Source organism: Lingula anatina, chromosome 1, assembly GCF_051362555.1.
Source record: "Lingula anatina isolate TDL-2025a chromosome 1, LinAna3.0, whole genome shotgun sequence".
Classification (NCBI taxonomy): domain Eukaryota; kingdom Metazoa; phylum Brachiopoda; class Lingulata; order Lingulida; family Lingulidae; genus Lingula; species Lingula anatina.
In genome coordinates, this window is record NC_141767.1 from 60,989,969 (window position 1) to 61,009,288 (window position 19,320).

At 34.4% G+C, this 19,320-nt stretch overlaps 2 protein-coding genes across 25 annotated transcripts; one reads left to right on the forward strand and one right to left on the reverse strand.

Annotated features, from left to right (window-relative positions):
* On the forward strand, positions 1 to 6,345 carry LOC106155287 (2,3-bisphosphoglycerate-dependent phosphoglycerate mutase). 17 transcript variants are annotated; one of them, XM_013530063.2, is made up of 9 exons: positions 1 to 156; positions 329 to 401; positions 2,033 to 2,212; positions 2,697 to 2,904; positions 3,161 to 3,370; positions 3,982 to 4,065; positions 4,316 to 4,414; positions 4,669 to 4,777; positions 4,977 to 6,345. In XM_013530063.2, exons 4-9 carry the CDS (start codon positions 2,755 to 2,757, stop codon positions 5,099 to 5,101), a joined length of 777 nt encoding a protein of 258 aa, XP_013385517.2. In that variant the 5' UTR covers positions 1 to 156; positions 329 to 401; positions 2,033 to 2,212; positions 2,697 to 2,754; the 3' UTR covers positions 5,102 to 6,345. The 17 variants fall into 17 exon arrangements, with proteins under 17 accessions (XP_013385517.2, XP_013385509.2, XP_013385500.2 ...); XM_013530055.2 differs by having other exon boundaries at positions 2,037 to 2,212; XM_013530046.2 differs by having other exon boundaries at positions 329 to 397.
* A 403-nt stretch (positions 6,346 to 6,748) lies between these two features.
* Positions 6,749 to 19,304, reverse strand: LOC106155362 (zinc finger protein 532). Of its 8 annotated transcripts, none has more exons than XM_087002981.1 (6): positions 19,224 to 19,304; positions 16,777 to 16,884; positions 16,227 to 16,302; positions 13,142 to 13,216; positions 11,914 to 12,023; positions 6,749 to 11,520 (listed from the first exon to the last, which is right to left on the reverse strand). In XM_087002981.1, exons 4-6 carry the CDS (start codon positions 13,156 to 13,158, stop codon positions 7,517 to 7,519), a joined length of 4,131 nt encoding a protein of 1,376 aa, XP_086859107.1. In that variant the 5' UTR covers positions 13,159 to 13,216; positions 16,227 to 16,302; positions 16,777 to 16,884; positions 19,224 to 19,304; the 3' UTR covers positions 6,749 to 7,516. The 8 variants fall into 8 exon arrangements, with proteins under 8 accessions (XP_086859107.1, XP_013385623.2, XP_086859124.1 ...); XM_013530169.2 differs by having other exon boundaries at positions 11,914 to 12,027; XM_087002998.1 differs by lacking the exon at positions 16,227 to 16,302 and having other exon boundaries at positions 19,224 to 19,302.
* Positions 19,305 to 19,320: the final 16 nt, after the last annotated feature.

The window sequence follows — 19,320 nt, forward strand, 5'->3', positions numbered from 1 at the left end:
CCGAATAGAAGGCACTAAAAAATTGAAAGAGAAAGAGGACGAAACAAAGAGGGGGAGGGGCTTGTATTGAGTGGTGATGCAACTTAAGAACCACGGATAGCGATGTTTACGTAGCTAAATTCCATAGGCATGACAAGAGTCAAGGTTTATTTGAAGGTTACCGAATTAGACTCATTAAATGGTTAATTATTTGCATGATTTGCATATAAATAACGTTAATACATCGTCACCTTGAACAATGTATCCTATTTTCTTGTTAAAACCCGTAAAACGAAATGTGCTTTGGCCGCTTTTAAAGTGAAGCATTTTTTCTTTCATTTTCTTTCAGAAATTAATCTTGCGGCTTACCATATTCGACTTTTCCTTCATATAGGATACAGCTGTAGGTACCGTACATGTAGGTACTCAGTATGGCACGAAAATTCATGCGTTAGCTCTCCTAAAACTCCGCTAATGTAGGTAATAATTAACATTTTGAGTAATTTAGATGATAAATTTATCAGTACATTAATCATATAAATGCCCTGTTTTGGGGCTGCCTTTTTTTTTCATAAACAGACAACAAAGGACTTAATATTCCAGCGTATAAACTCTTTACTCTAAAGTAAAATATTAAGCCAATGGGTAGGATTGTTCAAGTTTGCCATTCATTTTTGAGATGAAAAATATTGAGTAACTGTAAGTTCCAGTCCTCTCCAGGCAAGACATTTAATTGAAAGATGAGTATCACTTCACTGTGATTGGTCATAGAGTTTTGACAAATTTTTTATAAATTGTTTTATTGCAATGGTTATGCTTTAATTAAATACACACCCAGTGTAGTATACCCTTATAAGCCCCACATTTATTATCATCATTGTGTTGGGTATCACTAAATGCCACAAAAAACAGGACATACCCCAAAATACCACCTTAAAGTTTATTTTTAACAACAAAATAACTTGTTTTTTTTTTTTTGGATACTGTGCCCCAAATTACATTTGTCTTGAACTCAACACAGTGTTTATTTGTAACAGAAATATTTTTGCAGCCCCTGAGTTATGACAAAAGTGGGCGGTAATTTTAAAAATTTTCAGAATGTTGCAGCTGCAAAAATACATGTAGTTCTCCTCTACAGATCTTGATTGGCAGAGAAATATTGGTATTTTGATATTTAGTGATACGACTTTGTGTTGGCTGTTGTGTTAATTAACATCGACAGAAAGATGTAAACCCTTTCTTTTGAATTTTGATCTTTTTTCCATGATTGGGGATATAATTTGTCTTCATTGATAAGTAGAAAGAGGGCAAAATGTACAGTATGTACCTCTTATCTTATTTTATGAAACTTACTCTCTAGACTCGATCCTCAGTCTGGTCCTTTTTCCCTACCCACTCCAAAATAAGCACTGAAAATTTTACAAGTCAGTTGATAAGCTTTATGTGATCTCCAGCAAAGATTTGTCAAGTAAATATCTGAATGAGTTTGCCCATGACACCAAGCACCCTCCTGTGTTTTTGAAATATAATGATAACTTGACAAAAGAAATTTCCAAACACCAAGTTTTACATACAATCTGTAATGTGGCTAAAAGCCAATAAAGTTGATGCATGGGAATGAGAATGTACATGTACAATCATGCACTTAGTAGGAAACCTGTAAAATATAATTATGGCATCCCTTTTTTTTCAAAATAAATGATCCTACATTTTGTGTGAATCCTTTTATTGAAGATCTGCTGGGATGACATTGACAAACCAATTTTATAGTGCAGGTCATATTATTAGTCATACAGCTTTTGGTATATGAAGACATTGATTTTTTAAGTGAGTTTGCTTATCTGTTTTTATTTTGTATATTACTTGTAAAGTGCCATATCTGTAGGTCAGCTACCCGGTGCAAGCATGAAGATCTGTAAATGTCAAACTACAAAGAATGCAGAGTGGTTGTTTTATGAAATAAGTGCATTTATGTGCCAAAGATTGCACTACCTTATTTTAAAGCCAGTTGAAAAATCCATCATCTGATGAAAATACTTTTTTTTTTTCTAAGAAAGGATGTTAAAAGGCAGTTTAAAGACTGTAGAGGACTGAAAACAGTAACAGAAGGTAATACAGGATAGACCAGAACATATACCCCATTTAACCAGAGTAATCAAGGAGAGAAGAAGTAATCTGATAAAAAAAAAAAAAGAGAAAAAACTGATTCAAATGCTGCAAAGCATTGATCCAGGTATGTTCATTAACTTTTTCTTGACATGTATGTTAATGATGAGTGTAGGCATATTTCTATAATATATTCTTTACTAGCATGATATTGATTTTGAGGGTACTACCCTTATAGTGCCTCTTGACTTACATTAATTTTGTAGATCCAGATGTCCAAGATGCCCTTTTTCCACATTAAAGACAGACAGTCTTTTGTTACACCTTCATCTTAATTCCATGGTCGCCTATCCTTGCAAATACATTGTCCCTTTATCTGTCATTTGAGTAGACCACTCAGTATGTGATTATGTATTATATGGATATGATTTGATACAGATATGGAGGTTAATATGCACTACATTCACCTTAAGTGTGACCCAGATCACGGTTTTATTTTGCTAGCTATTTAGCTATATTTTGCTTATTCCTGCAGGTCTGTGTTCTGAGCAAATACATAGGTACATTTTCTTGTAATTTTTGTCAACATTTTTCAATAACTTTCATTGCAGAATAAGAAACAAAACCAAAAACAGATCATTTGTTGATTCGTTGAAGAATTTAGACGTCATGACTGACAATAATCACAACTGCAGAGCTGTTTCTCTTGTGTTACTGAGACATGGAGAGAGCGTTTGGAATAAGGACAATAAATTTTGTGGCTGGGTGGATGCAGACTTAGCTGACACTGGACATCAGGAAGCAAAAACAGCAGGCAGGGTATATGCAGTTTAAGTTATTATTATTCTCTTGGTATCAAGATGTGATGTTTAAGTTTTCAAAACCTGGCATTCTTAGTTGTTTTAACAACATTTAAATGTTAACAGTAAGTGATGTCTTATTTCACTTTCCTTTTCTGTGTTTTCTGCTATATTATTACATTTTAAATCACCATGTCAATTAGAGTATGGTTGTTCGTTATAATTTTGGTAATACGTTAGGGTCTTTCCTACTACTAAAATTCTCAATATTTCAGATCCTGAGAGAAAAGGGTTTTACCTTTGATGTTGCATTCTGCAGTGTTCTGAAAAGATCTGTTAAATCTTTGAACATTGTGTTGGATGAGCTTGACCTGCATTGGATCCCAGTATTCAAACATTGGCGACTCAATGAGAGACACTATGGGGCATTACAAGGCAAAAATAAGGCAGAGACAGCTGCTCTGTTTGGAGAGGAACAAGTAAAGGTATGATAACACACACATTATCTAGTGTTTCAGATGGGCTTACTGTGTGGTTTTAAACAAAACATGTTTTCTGAGAAAGTACCTGATGGACTCCAGCTGCTAACATACTACAGTGTGAGCTTTAAACACATTTTTTGCAGACCATGAAATCTGAACAAGACATAAACAAAGTCTATGAAAAGTTGCATTACATATTCACATGATTTTTTCTTCAATGTGGATAACACGAAACAAGCACAGACATAAACACTTTGTACATAATTGACTCTATAACCCCATTCCCAGAGATTAGAATGATCCAAACTAGATCGACCTAACTCCCTGGGGGTTCACGCTAAATAGCTGTCAGCCGAGCGGGGACCGAAGGTTAATTACCCCCTTACAGCTTGTAGTAGGCGGGACGGACATTTAAGTTGTATTATCTGACAGTAATCTAGTGAGACTCCCCACAGGGATAGATCGATCTAAAATCTATGGGAATACGTCCTAGGTGTTAATTTCATAATGCAGTCAGTATTTGTGTAAAATACGGTATATGTGCCCATATAAATACATCAACATTAAATTGGGAGTGGTAGCAATTGATAAAATTGACAGTTTATGTTTACCAGATTTGGCGTAGAGCCTATGATGTAAGACCACCTCCCTTAGAAGACTCAGACCCAGGCTGGCAAGGGGAAGATGCTAGGTACAAGGTAAGTGGAATGTAATTTTGAAAATTTTAATTGGTAGTTTTCAGAAGCATTTGAATGAATATTGGAGCCATTGAACTGTGCATGAACTGTGTTATCTGCTTCCAAGTTAGCCTGCAAAAATATAAATCAGAACTTGAACTTAAAGGCTTTAATGAAAGAAAAGACTGCAGTGAGCTTGGTCTGTAAGAAAGGGCAGCTTTAGTATAATCTTTTATTATAAAGTTGCCTAGATCTATATAATTCATTTCAGTTCATTGACAAAAGACTTATTCCCAGACATGAATGTTTAAAAGATGCAGAACAAAGAATTCTTCCATACTGGCATGATGTAATATTCCCAAAGATCAAGGTACGTAATATGATGACCATGATGACAGTGAGGGGTTTTACACAGCACTTCATTCCTCCATTATAATTTCTTATCATCATGAAGGACTTGCATAAATGTGAGTTACATGCAATATCATACAGACATACAGTATATTTATACTTAGTGAAAATGCTTTTTCAATTTGATTTGCTAAAGGAATAAAAATTTTAACATTGGAAGTTGGTGTGGATTCTTTAAAAATATTATATGGTCATTGTTTTTTTATATTTTAGTCTGGATCCAGAGTGCTGATCTGTGTTCATGGCACAAGTGTGCGTGCATTGCTGAAATATTTAAACAAAGTGCCTGAAGAAGAAATCATTGATCTTAATATTCCAACAGGTAAACTTCAACATTTCCATTGTAAATAAAGACCTGTGCAAAATTAATTGCCAAAATATGAAGGATTTTGCATTTCCCATTTAAAAACGGATGCAGGGATTACACAGCATTGTACAAAAAATATTTTCAAATTTTCTCAGGATTAACAAAGTGAATGCTTCCAATTTTTTATCACAGATGCTTGATTTTCGTCTTTTAGGAATACCTTTAGTTTTTGAGTTTGACAAAGACCTTAGTCCAGTACGTCACTACTATCTAGCTGATGAGGCCAAAGTACAAGCAGCCATACAGAAGGTGGCAGATCAGGGAAAAGCAAGGAACTGAAAACCTAACATTTTTCACTTTTTCATTATTTTTGTCTTCCATTTTTTTCTACTATTTCCTAAGAGGACTGTTAATGTGTACTTTTGATACAAATTAGTATTACTTTTAACTTTGAAATTCTTTCCTTACCCAAAAGATTTCTCTGATTTATAATTTAGATTATTTTAATGGTAATCCTAGCTTGCACAAATCTTTCTATGTTTTTGTTTACCAGGGAGTATTATCAGACACTTTTGACTTTGGGATATTTGACAAATGGTGACTTTTCCTTCATTTAGTATATGAAGAATAGCCTAAAGTCATATTTTGCCAAAATGGGAATTTTTTACAAACAGATTAAAAAATATGCTGAAATTGTCTAGGGACTCATTTGATGTAGGTGCAGGTTGTTTCTAAAATTATGCAATGAATACATACTGGTGTACATGTGGCAAAGTAATAATGTGGCACGCTCTTGCAGTATTATTTACCATGGGTCTCAATTGAGTTGACTCTTGCATCAGCTGTGTTGTGGTCTTGTTAAGTTTCTGACAAACTTTATGTCATGTCATTTTGTACAACGGAAGAAATGATCAAGTGTTGTTAAAATACCAATTAGACAAGTAGGAAAATATCTTTAGGGATTATAAGTTAAGTTATTGAAGTCACAGTTTTCTGAGGAGTTTGTTTGAACAAATGAGACGTTTTAACATTTCCAATCCATGGTTTGTATGCTTTCATATTTCTGTAAATTACCTTGTGAAATAAGTTGAAAACAATTTATTTGAGAATTTAATCGATATCTAGCTTTAAGAAAACTGTGACTGTTTTTAGACATTAACTTTGATTTTAACATAAAATGCTGTTACATGTACAAGTCTTCTTGCTTAAACAGTAAGATTCTTTTTAATGTTATTTAAAAGATGTAGGGTGTGACAAAACTCTTTTTAATCCGCGCAGCTCATTTGTTGATTCTTCTTTTTTGCTCAATTGCAAATCTTTTTGTCACTGTGAAAGCGTCCATTTCAGTTTTATCACAACAGTGGTGCAAATAATTTTTTTGAACATATACTTTTTGTCAAAAGGTAGCGTTTTTTCCGTTAATAATACTTGTTAATTAAGCAAAATAATTAATAAATTGTCAGAAATCTATCGGACAGATCCTACTGAAGCAACTCAATGAGTAATAAAATATGTTTACAGGATAGGTAAATATTACCTAATTGACAACTTGATTTTTTTTACAATAAATATGGACATTTTTAGCTTGGTGTTTTTTTCCTCTGGAACTAATGTTCTTCATATCTGTACATGGATTTTTCTTTGCATATCAAAAATTTTGCTAAATATTAGAAGCATTTTACTGTACACATTTGTTCAGCTGTTTGTCTGCAAAGCCCAGTTCTTTCTTAAACTTCCAATAATTTTTCAAATAAAAAGAGGACAACATAATTTTGTCTGGATTGTGAAACTAGTACATGGATTGGTGATTATTATTTCCACATACATGGCACCAAAATTCCCACATACTATCCAATTACTACAGAATAACATATTTATTGGATTGGGGAGGGGAAAACTACACAATCTCATCCTAGAAATATTTAAAAAAAAAAACAATTGTCATGGCTAGTCCTGAATGGGCAATAATACTTATAAATAAGCAGATTGAATTTTTTCATTTATTTACAAAAATTACAAATGCTACCACACGAAATATTCAGCAATTCATGTGTACATACATGACGGCTCTTTCCCTCAATTGAGCCTTGTTTAAACACAGGATATTGGTTATTCATGACATACAACGTCAATGTTGTAATGTTTGAACATGTTATAACTGAATGCATAGGTGAGTTACTTGGCAGATATCAACATAATTTTCAATTTTGCATGATTACCTAGGGCCAAGTTTAGATCGGTCTAACCAAATTAAAAATACAGGCCAATAAAATATGTTGAATAAGGCCCAAATAACTTTAAAAAAAAATACTCAAATAATGCCAGACTATAACTGCTGTAAAAGCAATAAATTTGAATCATTTGCCAGACTATACTTGTCTGCAAAAAAAAAAAAAATAAATAAATAAATAAATAAATATAAAATAAAATAAATTAATAAATAAAATAAATAATAATAATAATAACAATTCAGTTTGTGCAAAAATCTTTTTCTGTCCACAATAAATCACAGTTTAAATTGAAGCACTGGGTCCCATCATTAATGAGATATTTGTTCCATTTAACAACCATACAGGGTCATTGCAATGGCAAATAGTTACTTTGCTAAATACATCATCCAATCAATCTATTTCAGGCCCTTTCTCAATGTCCCTTATGTATATTGTGCAAGAGACATGTCTCTTAGGACTAATGTGAATCTTTTTATAACCATGTGCATACACAACGAAGGACTGAAATAATCTCTGAGGGCTTTCAAGGCAAGTCTCCTGTTGTAAGTCTTTTCGACCTGATAAATGCCACTCCATGAGTTCTCATGTGTTTTCTCATGGTGACTTCACATTCAAATGTCCTGTAACAGACTGTGCATTCAAAGGAGTCTCCGGTTTGTTTGTAAGCCTCTTTCCCTGTAGGGGAGGTCTCTTCTTCCTGTTCTAACTCAATCTCACTTATCTTTTTCTCTGCCAGGTATTTGTCCACTGATCGAATCTTATGTACTATGAAGAGGTGTTTGCGCAAAGATGGCACTACAACAAAACACATCCCACATTCTGGACACTGGATGGACTTGTCTGGTCTGTGTTCCTGAATGTGGGCCTTGAATGCCTCCTCACTGTCACTAGAAAAATCACATTTTGCACAAGTATAGGTAGTGTCCCCCTGTACTTTGAGACGTTTGATTGGCTGATCAACTTCCCTGTCTGCTTTCCTTTTAGAGGTTTCATCTGACATACATGCGCCGCCCTCATCAATACCACTTTTCTCCAGTTCTCTACCAGAGTCAATATTGGGCAATTTGGAAAAGTCAACTTCATTTTTAGGAACCCTGTGCTTCTGAACCAAATGCTTCTCCAAGAATGTTCGTTTTGCAAATGTGGTATGTACTCCCTTCTCCTGACAGAGCCAACAAGAAAATGTCTTCCTTTTGCCCTCATGGATAATTTGAATATGGCGCTTCAGACTATGATTGGATTTATAAGTAAGACTACAGAGTTGACAAGGGAACTGCTGAATCATGCTGTGGACCTGTTTCAGATGTTTGTAAAGTACCTCTTTCTGTTTGAATTTCTCATCACAGTAGCTGCACTCATGCCTCATAGAGTTCTTTTCATCTAGTTCTATTAAAATAGAGCCTGTGCAGCTTCTTTTGTGAGTCACCAGTTCATCTCTACTTTTGTAAACCACATTATTACAACGTTGACACAAAAACTGGCCACGTTTTCTGTGGTTTTTAGCATGGGATCCAAAGTGTTTCTGTGACCTGATCCAAATGTTACAGACAAAACATCGTACTTTGGTAGGATCATCTCCCTCCTCCTCCTCTTCTGTCTTATGAACTGAGACAGGAGTTCTTATAGTGCTAGGGGTAGAAATGGGAGATTTCTTTATTGTAGATGTCTTTACATTGTGGTAGGTTTGCACATGCAATCTAAGATGCTTTGCATCTTTAAACAAATCATGATAACAGAAAGCACATGTCAAGTCACTGTACTTGAACTGGTGTTGCTCTTTCATGTGAGCTGCAAGGGATGGTTTATCATCATAAATTTTATTACATTTTGAGCACTTGAACTGGAACTGGACCCCTTGTTTAGAATCCTTCAAGTGCATAGTTAGATGGGCATTCAGTTGTTCTTGACCATGAAACACAGTGTCACATCTAGGGCACTTGTAGATCACTCTTGCAGTGACACTGTTGTCGTCAAGATGCGTACTTTGTTTGTGGCCATTGAAACTTGCCTCAGACTTGAATGCCATAGGACAAGACTGGCACTTGTAGTAAGATTCACCATGAGTGAACATGATGTGTTGTCTTAGATATTGAATATCATCGTATGATGCAGGACAACTTGTGCATGCATATTTTGTAATTCTTGAAAAATGTAGGCATTTCTCCTGAAGATGTTGGTTGAACAGTTCCCAATCACTCTTGAAGATAATTCCACACTCTGGGCAGGTGAAAGGTTTGTGGCGCGAATGAATCCTTCGATGGGCAACCAGACTACAGTTGGATGGAAGGCATTTTTGACACACCCAGCATTCATATCTTTGAGCACACTGAATGGCACTGCTTCGAAAATGGTTTTTAAGAGCAATTTTTGATGAAACACGTATGTTACACTCTGAACATTTGATATTCACAGAACTTGGAGATTTAGGTGTCACTGTTGTGAATTTCTCAGTGTTCTTTGCCACTTTAATTGCAATTTCTGTGGGAGCATTTAATGTGTCTTTTTCAGAATTTTGCACAACTTCTTTTGCATTGCACTTCTGCTCAATGTTTTTCACAGTAATATTAAGAGTGCCATTGAGTTGAGGCATAAGTTCCTTTGGCAGAGGAGTCACTACAGCTTTGAAAGTTTTTACAACTACACCTTTCTCTGCATGTGAACGCACATGACCCAACAAAGCACACTTGTTGTAAAATATCAATGCCTTGTTACATGCATCACACAGAAATGATATTATCATACTTCTTCTCTGATTATGATAATCAAGACTTGATTCCAAGTTGAAAGCATCTCCACATTCTAAACACTTGTACCCCCCTGGTGGAATATTCATTTTGAATTTTTCTGGTGGTGGCTGTGGAACATAGCATGGAATAGGATTTTTGGGCCCCAGGGGGTTTGTTGCAGTATCTACAGACACAGTTTTCACAATAGTTTGTGTGGTAGGTATGGAAATGGCAGAACTGATACCATTTGCCATAGTTTGTGCTGATTTTGAAACTGGAATTGCAATCACATCACCACTAGATGGCATTAACAGTGGTCCAAGAGGAGCTGTTTGTGCAACTGCTGGAGCAGGTGCCCTCTGTATCAACATCATAGCAGGTGCTGGGTTACTGAACTGTGATGGTTGTGCTGACCTCATATGTTGGGTGTGATAATGTGAGTGGTTTGTAGTTACAGTGGTAGAAGTATTCACAGGCAGCTGTCTTGTCATCCTCAATACTGATGGAACTACATTTGAGGATGGATTGAAATAAATAGGCTGAGCTCCACCATTTTGGCTTTGTTGTGGCTGATTAGTAGAAGTAAGCTGCCCTTGTGGAATGAAACCAGTTTGTTTAACTACAACAGGCCTTGATGGGGAACGCATTCTGGGGTGCATGCCAGCACCCTGATGTCCAACTTTAGCTCTTCTTTTCCTCCAGCCAGCTGTTGTCTGGGGCCTTACTCCTGCTGTGTATTGGTTCTGGTTATTAGACTGTGTAACTTTTTTCTGGTGGGTCTTGCCCTGGGTAAGCCACTTTAACTCATTAAGTGTTCTATTTACATTTACATCATGAGAAGTCATTTCTTCTTTTCTTGTTGAGCTGACCTGTTCTTCTTTTCTTGTTGAGCTGACCTGCTGTTCACGTATGGGAGTATGTGGGGGTTGACTGGCAGCAGGGATAATATCAGTTGTTTCTGCTGTATTTTTTTCACAGGGCAATGTGCCTCTCTCTGATGTCACAGCACCAATACTTTTCACAGTGCTATTATAATCAACTACCTCTGTGACACGATGTACATTGTTACTTTTGCGACTACTTTTAGTGCTTGAGGAAAAGGCATTATTTCCTTGTGCATATGTAGGGTGGCTTGCATTAATATTAAAGCTGGCACGGATTTCATCACATGCTTTCTGACTTGGCATCTCTTCAACTTCCATAGGTTCAGTCTTAACATGAGCGCCTGGAGAAGAAAGAGCACTGTGAGGCGAACTGACCATAATATTCTCACTGGGTGTAAATCTGTCAGACATCATACTACTATTTGAGCTACCAGGTCTAGAATGAGTACTAGCAGCACTGCACAAACTGTCTTGTTTAGAACTTGCATAGCTGTTGCAGTTTTTATCCTCTTTTTCCTGTTTCACATTAGCATGATCTGTAGACTCAATGCTTGATGGTACTTCTCGATCTGGAGTAATCATGGTTCCAACTGAGACTCTATCTTTTATTAACTTTTCAAAGTTGTCTGTCTGAAAGATTGAGGCATCATTTGATAGATTTTCAACATTTTCAAGGTTGTCAGTATCACCAGACCTGGCTTGGCTTTTTTCAGAAAGGTTTCTGGCATAGCTTTCATACAGTAAATCTTCTTTTTGTTTGTTAATTAAATCAGTCTCAATTTTCTTTTGGGTCTCATTGACGACTTCTGTGTTTTGTGGGACTACAACAGGGCTAATTTTGTCACTGGAGTTGGGTTCATATGGTTGTCCTGCTGTATCTTCTTTCATTTTCCTTTTGGGTGAGTCATCTATTTTTTCTGAAAATTATAAATCGGGTACTTTCATTTGAAGGATTTTATCATTTTTAAGATCTAAGCTGAGAAAGATAAGTAGTTTTGTATGATATTTTAATATAAAAATATTTTGGGAAATAATCATTGGTAGAGGAAACTTTTGAAACAGCATATAATATTATGAAAATTCTGCACACATCTATGTCTATAAAATATAAAAATATATTTCAATTCTGAATGTTAAGCTTTAACTATAATCAAGTATAAACATTTCATATTAGGCCAAATCACTAATATATGTATAAAAGAGACTTATTCTATACCAAATGGTATACAACTTTTGATAAAAGAATTAAAATTTTTTTTTAACTCCCTTCTCCTCAGAACAGAGGGGAAGTTTTAATTCAGGTGGCCTACCAATAGTATTCTTTGTGTCTGTGATTCCATTAGGTGTTCCACCAAGGTCCTGAATATCAAAGGCAGCAAGAAGGTCATTAAAGTCTGGAGGCTTTTCTGATGTGGCCATTCTATCTGGTAAGAATAGAAACAAAATATAGAATACGCGAAAAAATTTTTTTTAATTTATGAAAGAGCACTTTAGCTGAAATACCTGATAACACACACACAGAGGGCACCACATTAAATTATTTTCCCATCAAACTGGACTCGATTTGTGAAATATTCATAAAACTTTGAACCTTACCAAAAATAATCAACCAGATTGTATTTAAGGACTAGTCAGTATTCCACCTGCCTTGCCTTATCCATTTTCACACAAGACACTGCTTATACAAGACACTTCATACACACAATATTATGTACTGCAACATACCTGACAGATAAGTCACTTAACACAAAGTCAGAATACCATGTATTCAAAATACTACATAACTGCACATCTTACTATGGAACAATACTCTTGATAGTACTGTAAACATTGTAACTTAAGAAGTAATAAAGCCCTTTTGTTAAAAGCAAATTATCATTTTCCGAAGACTGACCCACAATGTAACTGGCCAAAATTAACCAAACCCAGTAGTATTTACATCTCAACTTATTGCATATATTAGTACCTTCATCTCAGTTGGCTATATACAGAGTACATATAAAACAAAATGCTTATACATGAACATAGACATAAACCAATGGCCCAGCTGACCTGGTATTTGCCTTGTGTGTATGCACTTAGTCTGTGTTTGTAAGCCTTACCCATTTTATCAGAATAGTCTCTGTACACTGTGCCTTCAATTTCAGTTAATATGTATCCATATACATGTATTATGTGATACCCATGTGTTTTGCTATTGTTCAAGCCCTAGACACAGATGCAACCCTTCCAGACACTAATTAAATGCTATTTGCATGACCTTTAATCAGTCATGTTACAAGTTGGGAGAATTTGCATCCAGATCAAACAAGATAACATTGCACTATGCTTGAAAGCAAAAATCTAAGCAATCAAAATATTACAAGAGTATGACATTCTGTAGATTTTTGTGAATGCAGAAAGTCTAACCTGAATTCATAGTATATACATAATAATACAGATATCTTAACCAAGATAGCAAAGCCACATTGAAAGGACTACATGTAGTATGCCGACTAGTAAATTAATATATTAAGTTAAATGAATATACATAGGTACCTTTTACTTCTGTCCATTTCTCTTTTATACACAAGCAGTATCTTCAGTAGCTTGGAAAATTAATTTCTTCAGAAACTGAAAAACATATACATATGGTAAATAACATAACATGATACCGGTATTTATCTTTCATTGTAATTATTGTCTCCTCAGATTAATTATGAATCTGGTTATAAATATGTTTAAAGTCTTCATAACACATGTTAAATATGTACAGGAGGGAAGAAACTTGGAAGAAATTTCAAATTCAAAACAGTTATTCCACTTCCACCTTACAGCATACAAAAACTGTAAACAAATTAACTACTTAAAGATTCAAACAGACACAGACCATATACAATGTAAAAAATGTTTTCAACATTCATATGGTGAATGAAAACTGCAAATACTTTACAGTATCATTAGCCCCATGTGATGATGTGCTGCTCTTGCTACTAACTGAGAGCAGAATTTAAAAAAATTGCTTCACTGTACTACTGCAATAATGCAAACACCTTCAAATATATGGAATAACTTAGTCTTGAATGATGTTAAGTATATGCAATCTGATATTTTACTTTTTTACAGTATACAATCTGTTATTTTACTTTTTTACAGTATACAATCTGTTATTTTCCTTGTTTATGTACAATATACACAAATTCTACAATTAACTGCTGACTAAATGCATATATATATATGAGGTAACTTCAACAGGCAAAAATTGACAAAACTCCATCACCTTCAAGAAAATCTTGAAAATTGTAAATCATGTAGAGTGGCACATTATGTCAAGAAATAAGAAAAATACAATTTTTGAATGAATGGAAAACATGTAAAATTGGCACTGGGCATGAAAAGTATCAGTAATTATTAGCCCCCTACAATTAAAACAGCTCAAGGACCCCTTATGTCATTTATATACTGAGTACATACAAGCATTCATCCATTCATGAAAAACAAATGTTTCTGTAAAATAATTAAATAAACAATCAAATAAAGAAACTGAGTGAATTACTGGAACAGCACTTCATGGGACATAGATTCCAAACAATACCAAAAACTATGCAAAGAGTTTATAATGTTACTGATAACCAATAGGACCACAATATCAAGCTTCCTCTGTCCTTGAAAATCAAAATATCTAGATCTGCCCCTTGCAAACTTAACACACAGATAAGAAATCTATCCCCTATATCGCCAGGTTTACGAATTCATACACTAAATTTTGCATACATATGATTCTAATCTGCTTTTCCTTGTTGACAAGAGGTATCTACTAGAACAATAGCTACCACCAAGGTTCATCTCGGAGCAAAGCTGTGCTTCTCAATCATACTTTATAAATGGACTCATATTACTTCCTTTGGTGAAGCCTTCTGTCAAAGCCAAGTAGGAAGTAGGTGGTGGTGGGGGGGGGGAGGGGGGGGGAGGGGGGGGGGAGGGATGTGGGAGCTCCCCAATGATTGGAATCACTAACTGAGAGCATCTGCTGGATTGAGGTAACCCACTGTTAGAACTCTGGTCAAGGACGTGTGATCTAAAACTTGACTTAGGTCCTCTGATTGCTTTCCCTAACAGTATATTTTGGCAAAACAACTTGTCCAAGACTGATTTTAACTTTTCATCTACTAGTACATTTACCTCTTCCAATTGATTTTTCATATATTTTGACAGCTGAATAACTCATAAGAAACAGATAATATATGTATAGTAATCAATATTCTCTCTTCCTTTTCCAAACACCTTGAAACCTCTAAAGATAGATACTGACCAAGTTGATCAGGAAATAAGGTATTTTTAAACCATGGTTTGAAAGAATGAATTAGTTAGATGAAACTTTCATCAGATAGTGACATGAAGGTATCATGCACGTGATCATAATTTATCTTTTTCATGGAGTACTTCTTCCACTCTGCCTTCATACAACAGTTCACTGTTTGTATATTTGTTACTGCTAACTGAAGGTTTCAAACAAACAAAAAACTTGTATAAAAAATGAATCTAAACATATGTCCACACATCATTCCAAGCCTTTAGCCAGGGGGGTTCAAACAAACTCCCTTTTTTCTATAAAGGTCCATTTTGGGTAAAATTTTGAGCTACTGTAAGTACTCAATGGGAGTTCCATGGTAAAAGTCTACTTTTTCAGAAAAAGAACCCCCCCCCCTTATCCCCCTTGAAAATGCTGGCCATGGACCTATTATTATTATCTACTGAGACTAAATTGTTGGGAAAAAAAATTTATAATTTCAAGAAAACCCCTCTTATTTCAGTAATTGAGACCTTTTATACTAAATAATCTAATTGTTAAAAATATTGGGCCATTTAACATGAAATATTTGGGTCATCCGACTCATCCGAGTCATAAAAGAATGAGAACATGTGGTCTTTCAAAATAGGACAACTAAGCGAAATTTCTGAGATATGACTGATCATTGATAATGAAATCATTCAAAGTTTATAGTAACGACTCAATTAATATAATCAACTGGATCACATGGAATATTGATAAAAATATAGAGAGTCAATTCAGTGCATTAAGTATTCACAAAGAAATACATACATTTTATACATGTAAATAAAATTACGCATAAATTCCATTCTTCACATGATGAAGCATTCATACATGGAGGGGGGGGAGACAAACTATACAGTAAAACTATATAAATGTGGATGAATATATTTGAGTAATAACTTGGTTCACTGCATACATGAAGACATTCTGATAATTAAGCATTGCATGTACCAACCAGACCATTTAAAGTAAAATGAATGATATTCTGCTGTTGTATTTCAATATTCTGGCATAGTCCTTATCTAGGTCTGTGTTGTACTACTGACCTTGTTTCTATTCACCTAGCTAGTTAAGAATATCCAGGCAGACTGAGCCCTAAGTGCATGTCTACTACCACCTTCTGTACAGTTGGGAGAATATGATCTTGATCATAAACAAGATCCCCACACAGCTGATGTTGCATGCTGGGATTGCACCTTTCAAACAAGATGTTCTCTTCATATGCCTCATTTACCCTTTATTATTATTATCTCATGTACTATATTTTGGCAGAACTAAGAAAATTTTGTGTTTTCAACAAGTCCTCACCTTTACTTGTTATGTCTGAAGGTAGGAGTAAATTCTTCTAGGTTGGGTGTCTAGGATCTGGTAGTCAGCAGTGACACTGCATGAAGAAAAAATATATCATATTCACAAAGCAGCCTAATATTTGATTATGTTTAAATATGCCCTATGAGACTCTGTCATTAAACCCATTATTTTAACCAATAAGAATAATAGTCAGTTCATTTATTCAATATTACATTAAATAGAGTGGTACTTTCAATTATAAGCACTTTGGAAAACCTCAAGTGCATCAGGGTAAGGCTGCATGTGAGGAAATGAAAATACAAGTATCTCAATAAACAAGTGTATTTTTCAGCAGCATACAGTAATGCACAACAACAATAGGTTACCTTGGGTAAAATGTTTGACAAAAAAAAATAACTATTAAATTGATCATATAAAACAGTTAAGAAAATGGAAGCTATAGACTGGCACAGTAGTATGTCAAGACTATAATGTATCTGCAGAAAGTTAACTAAGAGTTTATCAAAATGTTATGCTTGACATGCATAAATGAACAGATCAAATGTACCTCTAGTTCCTAGAATAAGTTAGGTGGCAGAACAACATGGCTGCATGTGTCTTCCACTCTGGGGCTGGCCTTGGTGTTTGTGCAGCACATGGCAGGTCATGTGACTAACTGAACAATGCAAACAGACCTCCAATCAGCTGCAGCATATATATTACAGAAGCAAATGTACATGACTAATGTTTGTGATAGAAAATATTTAACACAATTTTTACTATATGAAGGAAGTTTTTTGTCAGTTTTGTGCTGATTGTTGTAGAAATATCATTTACAACAAGTGTATAGTAATGACTTAAAAATTAATGTACCAGTAAGGGACATGTATTTGAGTAGAATATGTGGTCAACTGTGGTTGAATTTTAAATAGAACAACTCCACAAGTTCAAATGAGAGAATTAACCAACACTTTAAACAATCATGCAAAACCTTTATAGAAATGTTAACACGCACAAACATTTATGTTCTTTATTACTACATATATGTATCACATCAACAAAAAGGATTGAAACACGAGAGAGGGTATTTTTTTAACCATGCATCCAGTAATTGGTTTTTAGCAACATTATATATATATATATATATATATATATATATATATATATATATATATATGAGTTTATCACTTCACAGCTCTACATATGCACCTTTGAGCTGTAATCTCAGGCTAGATAAATAAAAGAGTGGGTTAGTGTGACATTCAGCTTCATACGTACCCAGTACTGGGGTATGTGAATGTGGACTATACATATAAACTTTCAAATATGCACACACACACATATATATATATATATATATATATATATATATATATATATATATATATATATATGATATTGACAAATGATTTCCTGGCAAGAGACAGATGCACATGTAAGTTGTAATGCATTTACTTTAAACAATAAATAAATAAATTAAATTATAAGGAAAATCTCAGATACTGGGAGTATGAAAGTGAATCTTTTGTAAATATCTTGAAAATTATATAAAAGGGCAAAAGGTATGCAGCTCATATACGGTTGAGAAAGGAGATAAATACACAGAATGCTGTACAACACTCAAATACCCGGATAAATCAGGAAGAGTCTCATCTCTAAAATCTGCAATAATATTCTGTAAAACTCCAGTGGAGTCTTGAGGTGATGTGTGGAAAAGGGAGATACCGGTATATGACAGGTTCTAAGACATCATATATGTTTGGTGTTTATGAGGAATAAGGAATGCCAGTATTTAACTGTCAGTGCTGGATGTGAGACTCTCCATTAAAATGCAGGAATGTCCTGCATAATCAGGGGCACTTGGAAATTATGAAATATGCATGGTGCATTGGTCATATATCACCCTGGGTTTCAGCCCTCAGCACTACTCAGTACTTGTCTGCCATAATAGCTCAATTTGTATCTGGTGATTGACATTGATTAACAAGAATGAAAGCAGCAAATTGTTCAGCAAAGTTTTATTGCAAATGTAATCAGTTGATAAATAAATGAACCTAGAAATAACCATTATGGAGAAGTAAAAAAAGGAGGGGTATGTTGCATATAAAAATGATTATAATGTTTTGCTCAGCAAATACAGTGCATGTACTAGTGGTAGCACATATGGTCATGTGCATGCATGCAAATCATTGGTTTCATACTGAAAAAAAAATGCCATCAATATTATAGATATATATATCATAATATATTTCGCAAATTTGTGGACTGAATTTTATAAATTATAATTTTGGTTTCCCTTTTAAAATTAATTTCAAACAAAGTTTTATATTTATATTTGGAACCATAATATACCAATTTGTGGACTGAACTTAATCAATTATCATTTTGGTGTCCCTTAGGTTTTTTAACTCAACTTCAAACGAAGATTCATATTTTATTAAATTATTGGGCCCATCATATCATATATATACTAGTATATACAGTGTATATGTACATGACATGTATGACTTATGTATTATGGGTCCAAAATGCATCTAAGATGTACCGGTACATTGTACCATCGTAATACATTCTTGCAAGCACTTACAGAGTTTGCCTGTACTTTTATTCTAATTAATTTTGGCAAGACAAATAGTAAAAATGAATATAAAATATATTATTCTCTCTCTGTCCCACCAAGGAATTTGTTAGACTTTCAAACATTTAATTCCTTACCATAACTTAATCGTATGAAACAGCTGGAATTTTGATTTGTTCACTGACTCAGAATATACAGGGTAGCATTATAGTGACTTAATGAAAGAATTTAACACCAACTCAGTAACTCAATCAAATTTTACCAAGTTATTGTCTAAAAAATTTTAGACGAGTACCATGTACAAGTGGCAACATATAAAGTGTACGTGGTTAACAAATTCTTCTTTCCTCTGCGTTTAGTTGTCTTGAAATATACAGGTCATTGTCCATACAAAAGTAATTTGACAATTGAGTTAAAATGTAATCAACTTACTATACATATTGACTTGCAATAACATCAATAAACCAGATCTATACATTCAAGCTAGCTGATGATGCTGTTAGGTGGCGCTGAAGCATATGTATATGCGTCACG

What these genes read in the sequence shown, in the direction of transcription:
- LOC106155362 (XM_087002981.1), bottom strand. An exon ending in AGACACAAAGAATACTATTG is followed by an intron (nt 11,521 to 11,913) that starts GTAGGCCACCTG and finishes TATAATTTTCAG; the next exon opens with AAAAAATAGATGACTCACCC.
- LOC106155287 (XM_013530063.2), top strand. Translation starts at nt 2,755, where the DNA reads ATGACTGACAATAATCACAACTGCAGAGCTGTTTCTCTTGTGTTACTG. An exon ending in AAGCAAAAACAGCAGGCAGG is followed by an intron (nt 2,905 to 3,160) that starts GTATATGCAGTT and finishes TCAATATTTCAG; the next exon opens with ATCCTGAGAGAAAAGGGTTT. An exon ending in TTGGAGAGGAACAAGTAAAG is followed by an intron (nt 3,371 to 3,981) that starts GTATGATAACAC and finishes TATGTTTACCAG; the next exon opens with ATTTGGCGTAGAGCCTATGA.